This window comes from Rhipicephalus sanguineus, chromosome 5, assembly GCF_013339695.2.
Source record: "Rhipicephalus sanguineus isolate Rsan-2018 chromosome 5, BIME_Rsan_1.4, whole genome shotgun sequence".
NCBI lineage: Eukaryota > Metazoa > Arthropoda > Arachnida > Ixodida > Ixodidae > Rhipicephalus > Rhipicephalus sanguineus.
This window is the reverse complement of record NC_051180.1, coordinates 15,687,884-15,709,956: the sequence shown is the minus strand read 5'-3', so window position 1 is coordinate 15,709,956 and position 22,073 is coordinate 15,687,884. Positions and strand designations below refer to the sequence as shown.

The 22,073-nt window shown below is 47.0% G+C and overlaps 2 protein-coding genes across 2 annotated transcripts; one reads left to right on the top strand and one right to left on the bottom strand.

Annotated features, from left to right (window-relative positions):
• Positions 1-13,276: 13,276 nt before the first annotated feature.
• Positions 13,277-17,924, top strand: LOC125756146 (acetylcholinesterase-like). The gene is made up of 2 exons (XM_037660315.2): positions 13,277-15,006; positions 16,494-17,924. The coding sequence occupies exons 1-2, from the start codon at positions 13,433-13,435 to the stop codon at positions 16,639-16,641; spliced, it is 1,722 nt and encodes a 573-aa protein (XP_037516243.2). The 5' UTR covers positions 13,277-13,432; the 3' UTR covers positions 16,642-17,924.
• Positions 17,925-17,933: 9 nt separating this feature from the next.
• On the bottom strand, positions 17,934-22,069 carry LOC119393271 (acetylcholinesterase-1). The gene is made up of 2 exons (XM_037660204.2): positions 20,322-22,069; positions 17,934-18,083 (listed from the first exon to the last, which is right to left on the bottom strand). Exons 1-2 carry the CDS (start codon positions 22,034-22,036, stop codon positions 17,936-17,938), a joined length of 1,863 nt encoding a protein of 620 aa, XP_037516132.1. The 5' UTR covers positions 22,037-22,069; the 3' UTR covers positions 17,934-17,935.
• Between the last annotated feature and the right edge of the window lie 4 nt (positions 22,070-22,073).

Sequence of the window (22,073 nt, the reverse complement as noted above, 5' to 3'; positions counted from 1 at the left end):
TGTGTGTGTGTGTGTGTGTGTGTGTGTGTGTGTGTGTGTGTGTGTGTGTGTGTGTGTGTGTGTGTGTGTGTGTGTGTGTGTGTGTGTGTGTGTGTGTGTGTGTGTGTGTGTGTGTGTGTGTGTGTGTGTGTGTGTGTGTGTGTGTGTGTGTGTGTGTGTGTGTTTTCACTGTAGAACAAATCGCCAATCACTTGAAATGAAAGGAACAGCACAGAGGTGTCGTTGCCTCTGCTCCTCTGTGCATGCCTCTTTGTTGAGCACTTTCTGTAGATGCATCCGAGTGTTCAAACTGCTCATGCCGTCAGAAAAGGGCGTGCCCTTCCCGCCCCTCTGTTACGATTCCGCGTGTCTATTTAAGCACTTACACCCTCGTGCTCGTCTGTGCAACGCACACGGAACATCATTTACACAAACGTGCAATGTAAATGGTGCGCAACGCAGACCATTTACACAAAGAGTGCAGCGCAGTGAGAGCAGGACATCTCGATCCGGCACTGGAATGCCCCATTCCACGCGCAAGGAATAAAGTGGCATGCAACAACACTATTGACATACCAGCATTCTCTGTTGCAGAGAGGCAAAGCCGGGCATAACATACGTGGCAGTGGTCCGTACTTTGCTCGCATCACGCAAAGTTGGCGCCTTAACCCCGACACGGCGCTAGTGGTAGCGGTCCAGCTACACGATGATTCTCATCGTTACAAAGCCGCACAATCCCGCAATGAAACTTGCGCTTTACTGCTACAAATCAAGCCCGTGCAACAACAGCGACTCACCGAGTGTCGCCACGATAGGAACATCCCAATGACTCGTCCTAGACGAACAATACACCATCGACTCATCTGTACTATTCGCACGAACGCGTCCGTCCGCCTCGTAACGTTTGGCTCAATGTAAAAAATCCTGCATAGCCAACTTTACGCCACATGTCTTGCGTTGGGTTTTCTTCATTATTATTTCTTGTAGATTTTTTGCAAACTGCTGAGAATAAAGCCATGTTCAGACTACGTACGCAACGGACGGATTGTCGGTAAGGATCGTGACCGTAAACGCGATGAACGTAATAACTTGTTCAGGCGTTGTTGTATTTAGCGTAAAGTACGAAACGTTTGAGGTGTAAATGTTGGTGGACCCGCGACTTTTACAACTACTGACGCGACCGTTACGTACGACCAATGGGCAAAGCAGTTTCGGTTTTCATTTTCCGTTCACGGGGCTTCCGTCCTCCCCAGATTCCGCATCTTGCAAGTCATGCAGTAGCGTGTCTGTGCAGTTGGTTTGCCGGTGTTTATTGCGTTGCGTGCCCGTGGCCTGTAACCATGACCCGTAGCCCGGCCAACCCAGCCATGGTCAAACACGCGAACCTTGCTAGGCTGCAACAATTGTAGCGAGGACGCAACGCATTTTCAGAACGGTGATTGGCTCGTCGTAAAAAACGTATCCTACCGAAAAGCTCAATGTGAAAACACTAGGTCGTTAGGAACGCAAACGGACGATGCAGCTGTTACACGATACGACATTTGTGACAGATGCGACTGTAGTCTGAACCCGGCTCAAGTGCAGTACTCACTGTTCGCCGTGAAACCACCGATTTGGTTGCTGGGCGCAGGGACAGGTGAAACACCCGCCGTCATGGGCTCCGGTGGTGGTCAGCACAGGCTCGTCACACTGCCATGAGCGCGACTGCACGACGAAATGAAATGTCATCTTAAAGCTACTTTCAGTGCACCACGAATGGGATGATTTTACTCGCAGATGATATCAATGCTGTCAGACTGCTGGAAAGAGAACAGCGGAACGCGTGCCGCAAGCATAACGGCAGATGAGTTGTCATGGTTGTCTTTTCACCACTCGTCACTGCAGAGACGGGTACGTACAGTCTCAACGGAAAAAGATTAGCACAAGTGACCGGTGGCCAGAGCCGCAAAATCGCGACACACGGCACTGTTGTTCACGAGCACGCCGATAGCGAGATTGCCAAGCACTTCCCATTTTCCAAAGCAGAGGTGGCCGGGGGATCGGCAGAAAGCAGCCCATCTTGCTGTCGAAAGCCTATATCTTAAAGAAACGCTTGTTCATTGCTTATCAGCAAATGTGGCTACGCGCATGATTTCTTTTTTTTTTTCGCTGGAGTTGCGAGCAATCGCATATTTTTGCCGCAGTTGCCCAGTAAATGCTGGGCAACTGACATTAGAGTGCTTGGAGCTGGGAACTGCGAGTTGGAGTTCATCCTGCCGGCCACCCCCGCTTTGGAAAATGGAATGTGCTTGGCACTCTCAATATCGGCATGCTCGGGAAAAACAGCACCGCGTATCGCAATCTTGCCGCTCTGGCAACCAGTCACTTGTGCCAATCTTCTTCCGCTGAGACTGCACCCGGCCAATTCGAAAGGTGGCTATCGTCTTATTAAACGCATGTTTTACAAAAGACACGACCGGGTGTAATTGTGCGCATCAGTTGACAACGGAGAACGACGTGACCCACACGTGCATCGCTGTTGGCCCAAACCATGCAAGGTGTGGGCGGAAGTTATCACCCATCCGAGAAGCTAGGCGACGAAGTCAAAGCATATTGAACACTTCGCAAGGCAGCACCAAAAGACGCTGACAAAAGGTGGCACAGCGGACGGGCGCAAATCTATTTTTTCAATATCCAGACCTTTTACGGGTGCGGCATTGCATCCTTAAAAATAAAAAAGGGAGAGAAAACATGAAAATCTGACAAGTCACTGATATGCACCCAAAACGCAACGCGACAGAGGCGCCATTTTTTTTTTTTTTCTGTGTTCTGGCAGTAGCTGATGCTCTCGCATGCCAGACAATTATAATACCTAAGGTTTTACGTCCCAAAACCATGATATGCTTATGAAGCACTGTGTAGTGGAGGGCTCCGCAAATTTCGGCCATGTGGTGTTCTTTAACGTGCACTGACATCACATACGGCATGGGCCTCAAGCATTTCGCCTCCGTCGAAATGCAACCGCCGCGGCCGGGATCGAACCCTTGACTTTTGGGTCAGCAGCCACCCGTCGTAGCCACTCTGTACCACCAAAATGGGCACGCATGCCAGAACAAGAGAAGTTTGAATAACTTTTTTGTCTTGTTTATGTTCCGAAAAGTTACAGCTTGACATTTTTGGTGCGAAATAGAAAGAAAGTCCGATTGTGAGGCACCCGCGCTACAGCATAATTTGGACTACGCGTTGTTCTTTAGCGTGCACGTAAAGCTAAGTACAAAACTGCATAGGGCAGACATTGTTCCGGCAACCTTGATTTCCACAGCGCAACGCTATTATCTCCCTGTTACAGCGGCGGGTTAGAGCACATAGCAAATCAGAGCTGAGTAAGCGCGTAAATTCATTTATTTTTTAATTGTCATGGTTTAGCGTCCCACAACCGCGATATGATTATGAGAGACGCTGAAGTGGAGGGCTACGGAAATTTCGACCACTTGGGGTTCTTTAGCGTGCACCTAAATCTAAGTACACGGGCCTCAAGCATTCTTGCTCCATCGAAAATGAGGCCGCCGCGGCCGGGATTCGATCCCGCGACCTGCGAGTGAGCATTCGAGCACCTTAACCACTGGACTAGCGCGTAATCGTTGGGTTAGCGCACAAGTTCGACCAATAATGATAAAAATAGAAATTCGTTCATCTACGCAACACAGATCGACGCTTCAACGAACAAACGAAAAAAGCTATGCGGGTTTGTCAAAAAACAGCGTTTCGCCGTTTAAAAAAATAATTGCTGGGGCTTTAGGTGCCAAAACCACGATACTATTATGAGACACGCCGTAATGGAGGGTTCCGGATAATATCGACCACCTGGACTTCTTTAACACTTTCCATACTGAGTTTATTGGCAGGGTTGCCAATGGTGGCTACTTTTCGCCAAATTGGCGAATTGGAGAGGCCCGTGGCGACCTAAAATTATGAATGGCGACATGGCGAATTTTTGGCGATTTTCGGCTTAGGTCTCCACCGAGTTTTGAATCCTAAGCTCAGTGTCTTCCAAACGAATGAGCGGCAACATTCTCATATTTTTCTTGGTTTTAGACCGACGAGTAGAATGTGCACATTACGCGTCATTCGGTATGTCCGTCCTGTGCCTCGTGTGTAGCTCCTCAATTCATCTAGAGAGATAATAAAACGTGTATTTGATGTTCTGTGAAAATAAGATCAGTGAGTGGGATCCTTAGTTCGGGATGCCATCTAGATGCAGGAGGTACTGGAACGTCCCCCAGCGACATTCTAGCAAAATGTAAGTCAGCGGACTACCTTGCAAGCCGCGAGGGGGCAGTGATTGACTATAGGTTTATGGCTTTAGGTGCTTTAAGCTTGTCTGAAGTTTCGCATCTGAAGGGGCAAGACGACGGGTTGGCCGCGTGTTCCGACCATTTGTTCCGCCAAAACTCCAACTGCTCTGAATAGCTTGGCGGCTTATTCACTGTTGCAGTACCCCCAGTTCAGCTCGCAAAGACTGTTTTGGAATAGCGAAGAGAGGCGGATACGCGGCTATTTCTGCAATAAAAATTATTTATTGAGGCATTTTTCACTGTTCTCGGTGAGCGTGCGCAATAAAAACAATTGCTATATAACATTTTACATTGTTATACAGCAATAACGCATCGGATTGACGCGTGTAGATATAAGTAACTATAAGAAAGGATCGGTGATGTCCGGTATCATATTAGTTCACACTGAAAAGGTCTAAGACTCACTAATAATGGGTTCCTGTAAGAATTCTGTCGTGTTACCTTCAATAGACCTTTTAATCCTTTTAATTCATATAAGGGTACGTAAAGCTGTCTACAAATAATGCTTTCACGCTTTTCGCCCAAGGTTTATACCACACTTTTACCTTTCAAACGAGTGGACAGGGATGGAAGGATATCATGAGCGTTTCGTTCATTCACCCTTGCGCCACGACGCACATCTTGCGGCTAGTCGGAGAAGCAGCAACTCACATGGTGAAGCGGGCGATACGACTGGCATCGAGAAAAGTCAATATAATTTAAGGCTCTTGGATGGTACTGTATTCTACGGGGCTATACGTGAGTGGAAATTTTTATTACTAGGTATGCCGCACAATCTAGAATGGCTACTTTTTTGGCGAAATTTGTAAGAAAAATGGCGACTTTTGGCGACTTTTTGCTCGTCGTTTGGCGACATTTGCTCGAAAGTCAGTGGCAACCCTGTTTATTGGCTGAAAATGATACAAAAATGCAGATTTTTTTATTTGCTTGTTTGATTCTACGTGTCCTGAAACAACTACTAACATTATTCAAAGGCGCTTTATACAGGAGATGCATGCGAAATATATATATATATATATATATATATATATATATATATATATATATATATATATATATATATATATATATATATATATATATATATATATATATTTGAAAATGTGCAGAGGATTGCTTTTACTGCACTGCACCGCGGAAAGTGGCCCAACCTCACCATTCTTCGGTGCAGAAAATGTTTCTTTGAAATTTAAAAAATAAAGTGCTGAGAAGAGAGTTCGTGAAAACAAACTTTGAACGCGCCGGTCCGGGTTTGCTTGTCTCAGGACGTCCATTGCCGATACGCGGTCGTTGTCCGAATCCGGTGATTTAGAGAAACTATGCTGCTATGTGTAGTCGCTGGCACACCCGCAGGAGAGCTGAAATTCTTCATTTACCGAAGCTTTGGCAAACAATTTGTTTTCCTTGAAAGGAGCAGTTACAACACGCGCGCACCGCTCGCACACAGAGGAAGACGCCATTCTCGAATCCGGTTACGTGAATAAAGTTCTTTCTCGACCAAAATGCATGCTTTGAGCTATCTTTAGACTTTTTTAGTGTGTTAACTGTTGAAGCCAGAAAGAACATAGCAAAATGAATCAGAGTAGCTTAACTGCGGCGCCCCGAAATGCTTGTTTCATGGTGGACGAGCTCAGCTCGTCTTCGGTGGGGAAAGGGCTAGCGTGCACTGAAATGGTACAGTACACAGGCCTCTTGTATTTTGCCTCCATCTAAATGCGACCTCCACGGCCGAGATCGACCCCGCGACTTTCGGGTCAGCAGCCGCAACACCATGACTATTGCTCCACTAATAATAATAATAATACCTGGGGTTTTACGTCCCAAAACCACGCTATGATTATGAGAGACGCCGTAGTGGAGGGCTCCGGAAATTTCGACCATCTGGTGTTCTTTAACGTGCACCTAAATCTAAGTACACGGGCCTCTACCATTTCGCCTCCATCGAAATGCGACCGCCGCGGCCGGGATCGAACCCGCGACCTTCGGGTCAGCAGCCGAGCACCGTAACCGCTGTACCACCGCGGCGGACTATGACTATTGCTCCACAGCGGCGGCCTCAGTTTAAGAAAAGTGTCGCGTTGACTGCTCTTAAGTAGGTGGCAAATTTTGCCTTTCGTAATCTTCAAAAACTTTCACTATCCGTAAGAAAAAAAACTTAGAGGACACTTGAACTTCGCCTTCAAGAGCAGAACGCAATAGCGTAATCGGTCCCCGTGCGCATCGCCTTCTCAACTGCTAGCCTTGCCTCGGTTCTCGGTGCATGCCTCAACCGTGCCGCAAGGAAACGAACGTCTGTGCGCGTAAAATTGGCCATTTCAAACTATAATAGAATGCCTACTCCAAGTACAGTTGTTAAATGCCTACTACGCCATAATTCCTTTTGCGAATCAGCAAAGGGCCCACTACGCGTCCGTAAGGCAACACGTGAACCTACGCAGCTGCTCACTTTCATAATGCTTTTGCTGGTGATCATGATTAAATATGTCTGAACGCGTTGTAATCGGTGGGCCTTTAAAACACCCACTCGATGCGCAATTCACATGTTTTGACGCCTGGCTCGATTCTAAGCTTCTGCCGCGCGATATTGCATGCATTAAGGAGACGCATCCCACTATATGACTTTCATAAAGTTTTTTTTTTTCGGGAGCAGTTTCGAGCAATGACGTGGCTCTGTGGTAGAACGCCGGCTTGCCACGCACAAGGCGTGGGTTCGATACTCAGTCGAACCGCAGTTTGTTATTATTTATTTTATTTGCGTCTTTTCTTTATTTTTCCGTCAGGGACAACGCTGATTGTTCGCTCACAACCGATGATGCTGACATCAGCATTTCTGCGTAACGAACTCTTTAACGCTGTCGCGTTAAAATCGGCGCAGCTACGCACTAGTGGTGCGAAGACTAATGGTACATTCGACTGGTCGTTTTCGAGTGCTCCGAAGGCGCTGGAAAAAGTGTGTAAAATAGCAACTAACCATTGCTAACATTATCGGGTCAAAACATAATCAGGAAGGAGAAAGATGACTTGCATACCTGCTTGTTCTCGTTGAAAAGGTTTGAAGCTGTTGAATTCAACAGTTTCAAACTCAAGTCAGAGCGCTCTCAAACGACCAGTCGAATGTGCCATAAGGAAGCTGCGGAGCTTGTGGCGTTGGCCTCCTCCTCACCCTCACCACCCTTTCCCACCTCCTGCTCTGCTGTACAAGGATACGCTCTCACCTCCTCATTTTCCTCCTCGTCATCCCCACTTCCCTTTCCCACCCCTTACAATACTAAACTATACATCGCTATGCTTACTGTCTCTCTCTCTCTCTCTTTGTATACCCAAGAAACGGCAGGAAGTGGAAGATGGAAGCTGCGATGAAAAAAATCCGTAAACAGGGGGTGGGTGCTCGAGCCACCCCCTGTTTATATATCTGTGGGTACTTAGCCACCCCCTTTTTGTATATGTTTCGTTGTATCTATGTCTATGTGCATTTCTTTCTCTGTCTTCTTATCCTTTTCTGTCTTTTTTTTTTTGCACTTTCTTTCTCTCCATTTCTCTGTACCTCTTTCTCTCTCTGTCTATAATCGTTCTTTCGCCTTCTGTCTTTTTCTCTCTTCATTCCCTTTCTTTCTCTCACTCTTTTCTATCTCCTTCTTTCACTGTCGTTCTTTCGCCCACTGGAGTTATTGCATTCCCCGCCGAACAAATCGGCGCACGTGTTGTGGAAGCGAAGCAGAAGATGAAGAAGAGGACTAAGAGAGCGCGTGCCAGTTCATGATGATGATAATATTCGGATTCAGCAGGCACATTACACACGGCTTAAAGTGCTCCACCGTTAAAGGGCCCCTCACCAGGCCACATAGCAAATTTTAGTTAGACGTAAGTAGTTGTGTGCCGAATGAAGAGCAGTATGCCACAAGAATTTTTCAAATCGGTTCGTTACGAGCTGAGAAAAACAATAATTTGTAGCGGCGCGAAACCATGATGCGAGGAGGCGAGTTTCAAACCCTTGCCACTCGCCCCGTGTAGCCTTCGCAAGCCAAATCCCTTCCCTGCCCTCCTCACTTGACACATACGCATGAACACGTCATGCGCATGCATGGTCACGTGCGCATGACGTGCCCGCGCCAGCCCGAGCACGCGAGCGGCGTTGCACGGCCGCTACATTTTTTTTTTTTTATGTAGCCGCCGTGGGCGTTGTGTCGGCGTTCTCTGTGGTGTACTGCCTGTTTCTGCCGGACGGGCATGAAAGTTGCGACATTTGTACGGGCACGAGAGTGGCGGTATCATGAGCCAATGCCGCATTAACGTTTACTTGGACGCGGTAGAATAAACGAGCATAATGAATGCTCGAACGCGCCAGAACATTACTTTCGTTTCCAGGGCTGGCATCTGCTCGATGCGCTAACCGCGGGTGCACGAACGCATGGGAAACGGAGGCACGTTAGCCCCGCATCTCGCTGCAATTCACGAAAAAAAATGAAAAAGACGCACACATTTCCTTTGTGTGTCTCATTATTTCTCTCAAGTTTTAATAATCTATTCAAGCAACAAATTGCACACACTACACATGTCGTGTCAAATAATTATTGCAGTGTCACGTGCTACTGTTGGCGACGTCAGAGCACAGTCGTCTACGTAGAGGAGCGACGTCACAGCACTACCATCTACGTAGGGCCAATTTCTCATGTACGTCATCCCCTCATTCTCTAAAGCGCGTGCCCGCGAGAGGAAGGGAAAGCAGCGTTCACCTTGAAATTTGACCCATTTCCGCGGCGCGTAGCGTTGCAAATTTTGGCAGACGTGATTGTGAACGCCCAGTGTATGCATTGCACCCGTTAGCTCAAAACTGTCAAACCTGGTGAGGGGCCCTTTAAAATTGGCAATTTGGTTAATTTTAAAATAACACCGCGTCCCACATTATGACGAGAGTTGTGTTACAGCTTCACTACGTCCCTGTTTCATTAATGGAGGAAATTTCGAAGCATTGGCTTAAGAGTCAAGAGGGCGGAGGAGGCCGCTAATGGTGCTGTGGCGAAACTGAGGAAAAACTGCGGAATGTCCACGTGTGTGAAGGCGTTCTTGCAAAGATAAGATGTGACACCCTAGTGCTGAAGATGCTCAATTTATCACTGCATGAACGTACGCAAGGACGAAAAATAACGACGAACTAAGAAATCACACAAAAAAATACTTTCGTACGCGTCTGCAATTTTGTATTTTCCCCTTCCGCCATCTATCAAATTTTACGACATTGTGTACGAACTCAGCAAGTGCATTAACAACACTCCGCCGCATGCTATTGCAGCGGCGTTTTCATTCTGAACAAATGCTGCCGTATCGCAGCAGGAAAGCTATATGGGAAAGTGTTGTGACTGGCTTTGTTAATACAAATCAGTACATACCGTCGTGACACTGCTAACTGCATGTTGTTGAAATTCGGTGCTTTTTTTTTTTTTGCAATCTAGAGGGGCGATGGAAAGAAACTCGAACTGCGCTTATCGCATTTCTTTTCATCGCGCTCTTAGCTTGGTGGCAGTAAAGAGATGCGAGACTCGTCCTTGAATGTATCATGGATGACTCTCGTGTTTCTGATTACCAGCTAGGCTACAAGTGCTTGAAAATAAATTCGGACAACGGAGCGGACAGATGACCCACTCTTAGCATTTCTTTCCACCTCGCAGTGGCTTAGCCGGGGGATGGCACACCGGGCCTGTGCTCCCCACCCCCCTTTCCGATTTTTTTTTTTTTTTGCCATGACATGTAGAGCACGAAGTGACACGACCACATCTGCCTGCCTGTCCCACACTTCAGATCAAGGAGGTGCGCCCCTCCTAACCGCCGAAAAAAATTTCTGCCTACGCCCCGGACACCGCGATAGCGTGTTTTAACGCAACATTCTTAAACAGCTCGTTTCGCAGAAATTCCGGTGCCGACGTCGCTGTCGGTGATGGCGTCGTTGGTTTTGAGCGAAAAATAATCTTGTCCGTGACCGAAAAATCGAGAAAGATGCAAATGAAATGATAAAAATCTTCGAGGTTGATTTAGAATCGAACCCAGGCCGTCTGCGTGGCAAAGAGGTGTTATATACCACAGAGCCACGCTGTTTCTTGAAACTGCTCCGGAAAAAAAAAAGCACTATATGAATGTCATGTAGTGGAAGGAGTCCCCTTAAAGCATGTAATATTCTATTGCGGAAGCGTGGAATCGTGCTAGGCATCAAAACATATGAATTGCGCAACGAGTGGGTGTATTAAAGGTCCACCCGTTACAAAGTGCTCAGACATTTTTAATTATCATCATCAGCAAAATGATCAACAAAGTGGACAGCGGCGTAGGATAGCGTGATGCCTTACGGATTCGTAGTGGGCCCTTCGCTGATTCGCAAAAGGAATGGTTATGGAGTGAGTATTTAACAACTGTACTTGCAGTAGGCATTCTGGGTACTTTGAAACTGTCAATGTTACGCGCATAGTCATCGTTTACTTACCGCACGGTTGCAGCATGCACCGAGAACCGAAGTCAGCGCTAGCAATTGAGAAGGTGTTGTACACAAGGCCCGATTACGCTGTCGCGTTCTACTCTTGAAGGCGAAGCTCAAGCGTCCTCCAAGTTTGTTAAACACGCTGTCCATTGAGTTGAACTGACATGTTGAAGTGTAGCTTAGCAAACGGCCGAAAGGATCATCTCCGAAATTACTGGACAAGTATCCTTAGGCGATGCTTGTAACGATGTGGTCAACAACACCTCAAACACTAGGCGGACCAAGACATTTAGGTTACGCCTATTATCTTGGTGCGTTTGTATGTCTGCTGTCTAGTTTGTCTGTTCGTTTCTTTGCTTGACTGCTCTAGCCCTTAATACTGCACAGGCAGCCCTTTAGGAACTGTACCTGCGGAATGTAAAGAAGTAACAATCCCATTTTCTTGGTGTATAGAAAAAAAAAAGCATACTTGCCGGGACCCTTATGCCTTCGCCTAAGAGGACTCGAAGGCGAACGCCGTGTTCTTCTTTTTCTTCTCAGTCGTTGTATTGATCCTCCCCCGTCCCCCTCCGAAAGCTTTCTGCACCTAATGTGGTTTTGCACTGCCTCCGTGATCTGCCGACATTTGACCAAGCAACCATGTCATGTGATGACGTGATCAGGTGAGGTCACGTTATGTGACGTCATAGTGACGTCTTGACGTCACAAATTCTGGCGATCTCTGACGTCAAGATGACGTCACATGGTGACGTCATCCCGTGATGGTATTTTTTAACAGCGAAGCGGTTTCGCAAATCGTTCCTTATTCACCCCGTACCAAAAAGCTATCATCATCATAAGCGGGTATGCGTCACAGAAATTGGGTGAATCCCACTACTCACCCCTGGTCAACTAACGATGAAGAAGGCAGCAGTTAGCCCAACCAATGGTTGGGCTAACTGTTGAAGCGACGGCGGCGAGCCGAAGACCCCGAGTACGTACAACGAAAGAATGCTAGGGAACAGGAAAGAGAACGGCGGCTGCGAGAAGACCCCGAAGCGATGGAAGGTCTACGCCAACGACGAGGTGCCCGTAGAGCTATGAGAGATAAGAACGCTTGGTTTCAGCGCGAGGTTCTGTCTCTGCAGTTTCTACATCTGTGTCGTGTCACTGACTGCTGGTGGTTTAATTCGAATCTCTCTGCGCGGAAAGCCAACGTAGAAACAGCCGGGCATCACCTAGCTAAAGCCTAGCAACGACCTAGAAGCAACCTAGAAAGAACCCTCATCACCAGCTAAGGCCTAGAAACAACCTAGAAGCAACCAGATTAGATTCGCTGTTTCAAAGCGTGTGAGGCTTACTTTTTCATCTTTTTTTTCACTCCTGCTGACGCCGACACCGCGGGACGCCAACGGTCAATTTCCGTGTTTGATCAGGCATTTAATGCTTTCGCCTTATTAAACTACAACTAACAGACTATAGGCTAAGAGTAGCTATAAGAGCCCTCAGTTTTACGTAATATCAGCCGCTGCTGCCCCATCAAATGCATGGCACCGTCCGCTTTAAGTCCGGCTTTGCGCACATTTCGACCGGCCATGCGTCGTACGCATCATACCTAGGTGGGGCCAGGTACGTGCTTTCACGTCTGTCATAGCTCCTCTACAGAATTACATAGCGCAAAAGCACGTATCCGGTTCTGTGTGCTCGATCAGCCTATACACCATAAATCACTACCACGGCTCTCGCTTTATTGCGGCAACACGGCTTCTTCTTCGTTTCTCGTTTGCATGAAAATTGCTGCGGTTCTAGGCGCGCCTTAAGTGCTTTCTATTGTTACTTTGTTGCAGGAACTGCAATAGATAAGTAGCGTTTGCAATACTGACAGGATGTTTATTGCATTCATTCATAGCCGTACGCCAATACAACCACACCATGCTTTCATAATAATAATTGTTGGGGTTTTACTTCCCAAAACCGAGATTTGGTTATGAAGGACGCCGTAGTGGCGTGCTTCGCAAATTTTGATTATGTGGGGTTCCTTAACTTGAACATAAATATAAGTACACGGGCCTCTAGCATTTCGCCTCCATCGAAATAGGGCCGCCGCGGCCGGGATTTGATCTCGCTACCTTCGCGTCAGCAGTCTATAATACCATAGCCCCTAGAGCACCGCGGCGGGTGATCACGTGCTTCAAGAAATGCGCAGCGCGACATGGAAGCACTATTTCTAACAGCACCATGGCTCTCCGAAGCACAGCAAATAAAAAAGAAGAAATAACTACACGAAAGGAGGAGTGAACGGTGCGCGACGTACCTGCGAGCCGTGGCACAGGAAAGAAAATAAATTGTCCTTGGAACCTGAAAGGAAAAGCCTTGAGTGCGGTGATGAGTTGCTTTAATGTACGGCGCGAAGCCCTCAGGAGGTTTTCTGCCCGTATGGTGGCGAATAGGTCCGTGAAACTGCGCTGCTACAGAAAAGGGTGCGCCACGCGTACTTTGGTGCTGCATTTTTTTGTTCGCGCTGTATGCGGCATCGGGATTTAAACGGCAGTCAGTCGCCCGCGCTTCATATTGCTACTGCCGTTTGCCACATTACTTATGCTGACCGCGGAGCTACATTGAGAAACATCGCCTACGAGAACCAGAACCGTCAAAAAGCATCGACATTAAGGAAATGAAGTCCATTGCCCAGCTTCTTGCGTCTCTCTTCACCCTAAGTTCACTGCACGGAATTTCGTCACTCGACACGCCGATCGTTCACATAACTTTAGGATCGGTGGCCGGGCGACGCTTGCACCTCGAGCACGGAGACGTCGATGCCTTTTTGGGAATACCATATGCGACGCCACCGATTGGACAATTGAGGTTCCGGAAACCGCTGCCGGTGAAACCCTGGAATGACGTTTTGAATGCCACAACAAAGACCACGGCGTGTTGGCAGACGGACTTTACTCCGCTTCGAAACGTGAGTTTAGTTTACCCAGTAGCCACAGAAGACTGCCTTCACATCAATGTGTGGAGGCCATCGCATATCTGTGACGAAGGAGTCAGCTGCTGTGGGAGAAACCTTTCCGTGGTCGTATTCGTATACGGCGGCGCGTTTCAGTGGGGTGACGCTGGGCTCTTCATATACGACCCAGCCAATTTCGTCGCGCTGTCAAATGTCGTGTATGTCACATTCAATCACCGACTAGGCATCATGGGCTTCTACCCATCATCGGCAGAGAGCTTACCGGGGAACGTCGGCTTCTACGACCAGCTGTCAGCGCTGCGATGGGTCAAGGATAACATCGCGAGCTTCGGAGGAAATCCTGGTGACGTCACTCTTGTAGGGCACAGCGCGGGAGCCATGAGTGTGGGACTGCACTGCACGTCGGCCATGAGCCGTGGTCTCTTCAAGAGGGCCATCCTTCAAAGCGGCACGCCAATCACGTTAATCATCGGCGTGGCCTTTTCGGGTTCTGTACTCTTTCGAGAGCATGCCGAAAAGTTGGGCTGTTATGCCTCCGAAGCCGAAACTCGAAAGAAGATACCCGAAATCTTGCAGTGTCTACGTCAGCTCGATGCTAAAAAAATCTACAGTACAATCGGTTCCAAGTCTATACAAAGCCAATTATTCGTACCGGACTCGGGAGATGACTTCCTTCCAACAAACATTCTATCTGTGGAAAACTGGAAAAAAATACACGTTGACGAGATGCTCATCGGCACTACGTCTGAGGAAGGGGCGCTGTTCATTGACATCATCCGTAACGCTGCGCCGGACTTGGACTCCGTCCTGACTGAAGATTACAGAAGGGGAGTCGCCCTCGCCCTTTACCTTGTGTTTGAGATTCCCGTAGACAAAGCTAACGTCATTGTGGAGCATTACTTTGGTGCTCCTGAAGTACAACATGAGCAAGAAAGCGTGATAAAGATACTCGGCACACTACTCGCGGACGTTTTATTCAACTGCCCTGCGCATTTCTTCGCATCAACAGCGGCGAAAGAAGGCGTTGCCACATACGTGTACAAGTTCGACCACCGGCCATCGTACAGTATGTGGCCCAAGCACTACGGCCCAACGCACGTCGAGGAACTTCCATTCACATTTGGTACTCTGCCATTTTTCTCAGATGAGAGCCGGTTAACGTCGCCGCCTTTGACAGAAGAAACAAAGCAGTTCCTGAAGTCGATTCGATTCACGCCCGAAGAACAGTCGCTCATGCTACAAACTGTTGGCGTTTGGTCTTCTTTCATCAAGAAAGGGTGAGTGCGCATGTTTGCACTTAATCGCCGCCATTATTCATTTAAATTCACCACTTATGCTTTTTAATTAGTGCTTTTTCGCTTCAGCTTCCTGAAAGCGGCTGTGTTACTTTCTCAGAAAGTCGGGGTACTATTGTGTCCCTAGAACAGCGGTTTCTTATCGCGTTAAATTTTCCTTGCTCTAATAAGACAGTCGATTACGTTGCTTACGGTCGCTATATACATGCTGTAAGCATATGCTTGTTAAGGATGCACTGCAACCTTCGCTGTTATTTGCAAAGTTCAAAATACTTTAGATTGTCGTTATGAATGAATAATAGAAGGGGAATTTTAAGGGCTCGTTTTTCTTTATTTGACACAATATTAATTAGAACTAACAGACAAGAAAGCTAAGGAAAGTGAGACTAAAGCATATATTGTTTATCTTAGCAATGATTTCGTGCAGGGCGAAGAAGTTTCTTGCGGTGTTGCAGAAATGCACTCCTTCACGCGTCTTGCGTGATTTTTCTTAAAAGTACTAGAAGTACCAGCGACAATAGAAATGAGTACTGCATGAGTACCACTCAAAATCCCAGTTGGTAATAATTATAATTGTTGCTCACAGCTGCTGGGATTGAAGCATAAACTGCAGTCACTTTCGCAATCGTTTTCTAGCGTAACGACCAAGTACAAGCAGTAAATATACCCTAGTCGCAGTCCGTGACTAGTCGTAATAAACGACGCGAGCAGTTTGTCAGATATATCCGATTTCAATGTCGATTAGTGCAGATCGTCCTGGATACGGAGCGCTTTCGGTTGTCCTGTTCACTTCCAATTACAGTTTAAAGTCGCGTTCAGCAATACATGATCTGCAAATTAGGTGCCATACAAGCTTTCCCTCGAGTCCCAGCCACGTCTCCAAAGGTATTTTCTTTTGTGTGATGCAAGCACCAAATTAAATTCACTTTTGTGGGCTGGAAACGCGCCTTGGTCGCCATGTTTTCACACTGCAACCTCGAGCGCCACCGGCTGTGATGTCACAAGATAGTGGTAATTTGGTTCAAATTGAGGGAACAAGAAATTAGCCAAAAAGGTAGCCAAGTAGCTAAGACGTTCCTTCTGCCGCCACTGGCCTAAAATACAGCCAAATTGGCGCAAAGTAGCCAAACTTGGCAACCATGTGTAACTACATCGGACGGCCAACTAATACTTTAGTCATTATGTAACAGCACGAAAAGGACGAGAAAAACTTTCTAAGGCACGCATAGGACAGGACACAGGCAGAGGTGTCCTGTCTTATGTGTGCCTTTGAAAGTTTTCCTCGAACTTTTCGCTCTGTTACATAATGAATGAATACCAACTAGCCCGGTTTACTGTACTCGTAATAATTTAGCCTCCGAGTTCTATTTACGACAAGTCAATATCTCCGTCTTACCTTTTCTTCTAGCGCTTGATAGACAAAACTGAAGTATGTTGCCTTTTAATCTGTGTTTTGCTTTTTCCTGCAGAAAAATGCTGCTCCCGGGCTCAAATGAAACCTGGCCCAAGTACTCAGCTGAACACCCTGAGTATGTCACTATGAAACCTAACTGTTTCAAGCGAACGAAGCTCAGCGAACCCTGCCACCTCTTCAAGCCTTTCCTAGTAAAGGAGTGAACGGCCGAGTCCTCATCATCTAGTCAACGCGTGTTATATTTCTGTTGAAGAGTGCCAATTTGCGATTTTGTTCTATAGAACTTCATAAAGTGGTGATGCTTTGTCCTACAAATGAAGGAATTTTGACGCTAGGCTCAGTGCCTAATAAAATAGTGATTCTATAACACTCTGTTTATATTATCCACAGAAAAAGCAGCCAAGAGCGGCTCTGTACGACTCCAAAGCGCGGAATTAGCTCAAAGGCCGGTGGTTTGTGCATGCTGTTACACCGCCCTAAGCGTTTCGTCTTTTCCATCCGCCTGGACTTCGCATATAAACAACGCCTAGCTTTCCTAAAGCTTCCCCAAAGGAGGCTCCTTGGCGGGGTGATTGCCTTCATATCTACAAATTCCAATTAGTTTCAACTTGCCACAACATTCCAGTCACTTTTTCTTGTCGTATTTAACCATAAATATCATGAAATGATAAAATGATTTCTGTTCAGTGAAAAGGCACCGTTCTGAGGATGCTTTTTCAGCGCTTATGATTGGCTCGCACTTTAATTCGTTTAGTTTCCTGGTGTTTGTACAACCCAAATGATAACTCAATGTAGAAGCACTGGTCGTAGGAAGGAGACTTCGTTTCTTTACCTTTTTTTTTAGTGTTCTGTTCCTAAACTATACATTCTCGAGCACATCTGCACACCCCCCGAACACTAAGCTCCTACTCACGCGCAGGCCATTTGACCACACGGAGTAGTGTCAGTAGAATGACAGGGCTAAAAAATAATCTTAACGACCCGCTATGTTGGGAGAGTTGATGCACAGCTACTTGAAATGAAACTCCAAAGGGCCTTCTTTCTGTCCCTTATTTCTCTTCTCGTTCGTAAGCTTGCGCCGCATCTTTCAAGTAAAAAATAAGGTACCTGTAAATTCGGTGTGACTGCTGAGTTAGTGACATTGTTCAAGTACAGAATATAGAGGCAAAGAAGGATGTAAACATTTTCTTTTCTCTAGATTCATACATAGTATGATCTCAACTACAGAGGTGATAGCGTTCAAATCTCTCTTATCAGCACTAGACAACGAGGCAGTGCTATCATGAGCATGTTTCGTTGAAAACGTATGCAGCTATATACAAAGGCGTTGAAACGAAAATCAGGTCGACGGCGGCCCATCCTTAAGTCTTAAGTTACGTACTTTACGACAACCTTGTCAGGCAGCCGAAACAGTGGAACGATAAAACGCACAAGACGAAGCAGAAGCAGTCAATTTCTGTCGCACGCGTAACACTGAACAACGGTGAATGCTCCATCTCAGGGTTTCAGGTAGCTTTTCCAGAAATTGCAGCTCTTCTCGTTGGGTCCTCGACCGTACGTATATCTCTTGGGGTTGAGTTCCATGTAGACTTGGTTCTTCGCTGTGAACTCTGGCCATGGCTTGCTGGCTACGTCGGGAACTTTCCTGCATACAAATGAAGGTGTGTAAACGGGGAACGGCAGGACAGTAGATAACGCAGTAGTTTCATTCCACTGGTTATGCACTAATACACGGACGACAAAGGAGGGTGCACAAAACACGAGCGTTCGTGTCGCATGGGCTCGTGTCCTCTGTTTGTTCGATGCTCGGTCCCTTGTGTTTAGTGCGCAACCAAAAGCACAGTTCAGTATAAACTACTTGTCCAGCTTTCAGTGCTTTTCGAGCTCGATGTCAAAGTCCGGCCAAATTGCGTCTTCGTATCTTCCTTCTCCAACCCTTCCCTTCTTGTTTCGAATACTTATGGCTAGACTGATATGTTATCAAATGATACGACGAATGGGCTATCCATCGCACTGCGAGATCTTGTAATGCACTCGGTTATAAACTAACGTACTGCGCGAATTGTAGCCCGGATAGCCAAACGTAGAGTTAGGGAACAACTTTGTTAGTCGCCTGTAAAGCGTGTCAGTGTTTTTTATGTGTGAAGGTGGAAATAAATGAATTTGTTTCCTGGTTAACGTCGATCCTGTTCTTCTTAACTATAACTCTATTTTCATGACAGTCGTATCGGTGTTGTGCGGAACAGCTACTCACGGAAGTTACAGTCTATGTTCCAATCACGGATGACTGTATATTGAACTGCACCTACAGAGGTGTCTTGAGCCTCTATAGCACCTACATGCCTCGAAATGAATGTTTTAAATGAAGTAATTAATCCCTTTCTTTTTTTTAGGAATTTCTAACATTACCCTCTTAGGAATGTCAGTCTTCACGAGTCTAAATAAAACTATGCTGATCAATTAGCATCAAATACAATTTGAAAAGAATTCCCGGAGAACATAGTGAGTAAATATATCGCGATTATGTTGATCTCCTTTCATGAAAACTGTCACAAAGAATACTTAGTAGGGAAACCAAATTTGCTGAATCTGCGGACCTACTGAACCTATGTCACAACATATAGTGGTCAATTGATAAATATATAAAAAAATGTTAGTCATGCACATAATATTGCCATGAAGACGAGCAGCAAGTTGATTACAAGTGGAGCAAATTACATCCCACTCGGCAAGGGTGGTATCAGCTGGATGTGAAGTGTTATGTATACATTTCTAAAGGAGGACAAGGAGGATAGAGCTGGCTGCGTGCGGTTCTATAACCTATAGGTGCATTGTGTGGCTTATGTACTCCAAATAGAACTGCCTTGTTCTTTGACTCCTGTATGCAAATGCGTACCACGCGACACATCGTAGGACGATACATTTGTTTTGTTTCTGTAGAGAGACAACGCGGGAAATCTAAATGTTTCACCGTTACTATATAAGGGCGCTAACGTTTCCTCACTTCGAGCCAGAAAAGGCGCGCCAGCATTTACCCGGTATACGCTTAGAATAGAATGACTTTCGGCGTACGGAAGCAACGTGCGCATTACGGAAAAACGGCACTGCTTCGTCTCTGCTAAGGCTCGACGCTCGCTTTCCTGTTGCTTTCCTTAATGCTGATAAAGAAACGGGGTGTTTCGTCAGAATACTTTTTTTTTCTTGCGGTGGCTAAGTTGTACTCCTTGCCCTGCAAGGCAAGCTAGCCAAAAAGCGCTCAATAAAGGGCGCGATATTCTGTTTGGATGGTTGCCGTGCCATTGCGGAATTGTCGGCAACTGCTGCACTGATGAGGCTGCACGCTCGCATATGCACTTACGGGATAAAGTGTATTCTACAATATGAACTAATCAATAAGAAGCTCTTCCTCCAAAACGAACCCGTTCAAGCAAAAGCCCGTTGCAAGGGCATGAATGCGTTAATCAATAAAGAGACGTCACAAGCCTTATGTTTTAAGGAACCTCTTACTGATACTTATCAATGAATATTTGATTATTATAATGTACCAATTGACAAATATACTTCGTCCCGGTCTTGACTTACATTGTTCTTATTGAAATTGATTATAAACTAGTGTATATGAGGTGTGCAAAGTTACATGTGCACTTCTTTCCTTGATTATAATAGTTCACATTTCATGTTTTAGGAAAATATAATGTTTTCAGGTTGGTCAAGGTGCCCTCACGTCATTGGGTAACTGCTTTTCTGTGTGATCTTCTATTAGAACATTATCGTATAGCAATGAATGAAGAAGGAGGAATGAATGTTGTTACCCTGTACCTTGCCAGCTGCAAATCAATACACCCTGAATGTCGAATGCCCTCGATGCGGAGCGAGTACTTACCCAGTTTTTGCGAAGGTAGTCCAAGCTTCAATCATGAGCTTCGACAACTCTCTCTCCTGGTCGGTGGCAATCGTAGGGCTGCTGAAGGGAAGTCCCATTACGAAGAACACTTCGTCTCCGTGTGTGGGCCCGACCCAACCGGGCCACGAACTGAACGATGGTCGGTGCGTGAAGTAATAGTAATGGACTTTGTTGTTCATGGACGCGAAGCTCTCGGCGAAATACTTGGTAGGACAAATGATGGCGAAGTCGCCTACCGCCTCAGCAGCCTTCTGAAGTGCCTTGATGTTCTCGCGTTCACCGATGTGGCTGAGGTAGTAGTGGCGGATGGGGGAGACGTTCTTTCGCAGTAGCATTTGTAAGCAGTAGGAGACGTAGAGGTCCACCTCGTATTTGGTGATCTTGTGGGCCTGCTCGAGATCTAAAGCTCTGCCGAAAAGGTAGAAGACGAAGTAGCTGCCTTCGTCAAGATTGTTCCCGATAAGCAGATCTGCCTTGTGAAACTTCTTCTGCTCCATCATCAAGTACGGATCGTCCGGAATGATGTCGTCACCGAAAACGGGGAAAAACGTCAAGGCGTGCACTCCGAATATCGTGTTGGACATGATAAGAAGTTCCTTGCCATCTATCTTGCGCAAGCACTCGACCATTTCGGCCATGTGAGACTCGATGGTCATGTCGTTTCTCGCGCACTGCAGCGCTCGGGCCAGCTTCTCCACTTTGTGAGGGCCTTCTCTCGTGTTGTCTGCAATGCGGAAGTATGGACTGCCGCTCTCCATGATGATCCTCTTGAACAGTCCTTTGCTGAGGGGAGAAACAAGGTGCAAGCCGATAGAAATGGCGCCCGCGCTCTGGCCCACCAGCGTCACGTCGTCGGGATCGCCGCCGAAGTTGCGAATGTTTTGCTTGACCCACTTCATGGCCAAGAGCTGGTCGTGAAGACCGGCGTTGCCGGAGGAATGCGCCGTGCCGCTGTGAAAGAAGCCCATGGGACCGACACGATAGTTCATGCTGACCATGACGACGTCTCCGCGTGCGACGAACTCCTTGCCGTCGTACCAGTCCCAGCCGCTGCTTCCGAAGCTGAAGGTTCCTCCGTAAATGTATACAATCACCGTCTTTGGAACGCAGCTGAACTTTCCGAGGACGCATTCCCGCGAAGGCGTCCACACGTTGAGATATAGGCAGTCCTCTGTCGAGTTAGCTGTAGGTATCGTCACGTTGCTGTTGATATAAAAGTCCGTCTGCAAACAAGGAAACGGCTTCTTCGTTGCCTGGTAAACGCTGGACCACGGCTTGACAGGAACGGGGTTGCGAAACCTGAGCGGGCCTACAGGTGGCTCGGCAAAAGGTATGCCAACGAACTGGTAGAGAGTCTTATTGGCCGCGTATACCCTTTGGCCCTGCACTGGGCCGGAATTGGTTTCGACGATGGGACTTTCCTCAGTCGATATAGGTTGGGAAGTGGTCGTCGACACGGGCTGCATATCGTCGGGAGGCACGACCAGCGAAAGCTGATCTTTACCTGTGGAGGCCGGCTGGGCTGTGGTAGGTGCGCCGGCTTCAAGAGGACTAGTCACGTTGAATGGTTGCGGGAGATATATCTTCTCGTCGGTGTCCTGTATGGGGTCACCTGGCTGGAATATGTAGCATCTCGCATGAGCAGATCGAAGCGCGTACCCGTATAAGAGCAGAACTATGATCCGGGAATACATTATTCCTCCTTTATTTAGCGCAGCTTCTGAAAGAGAA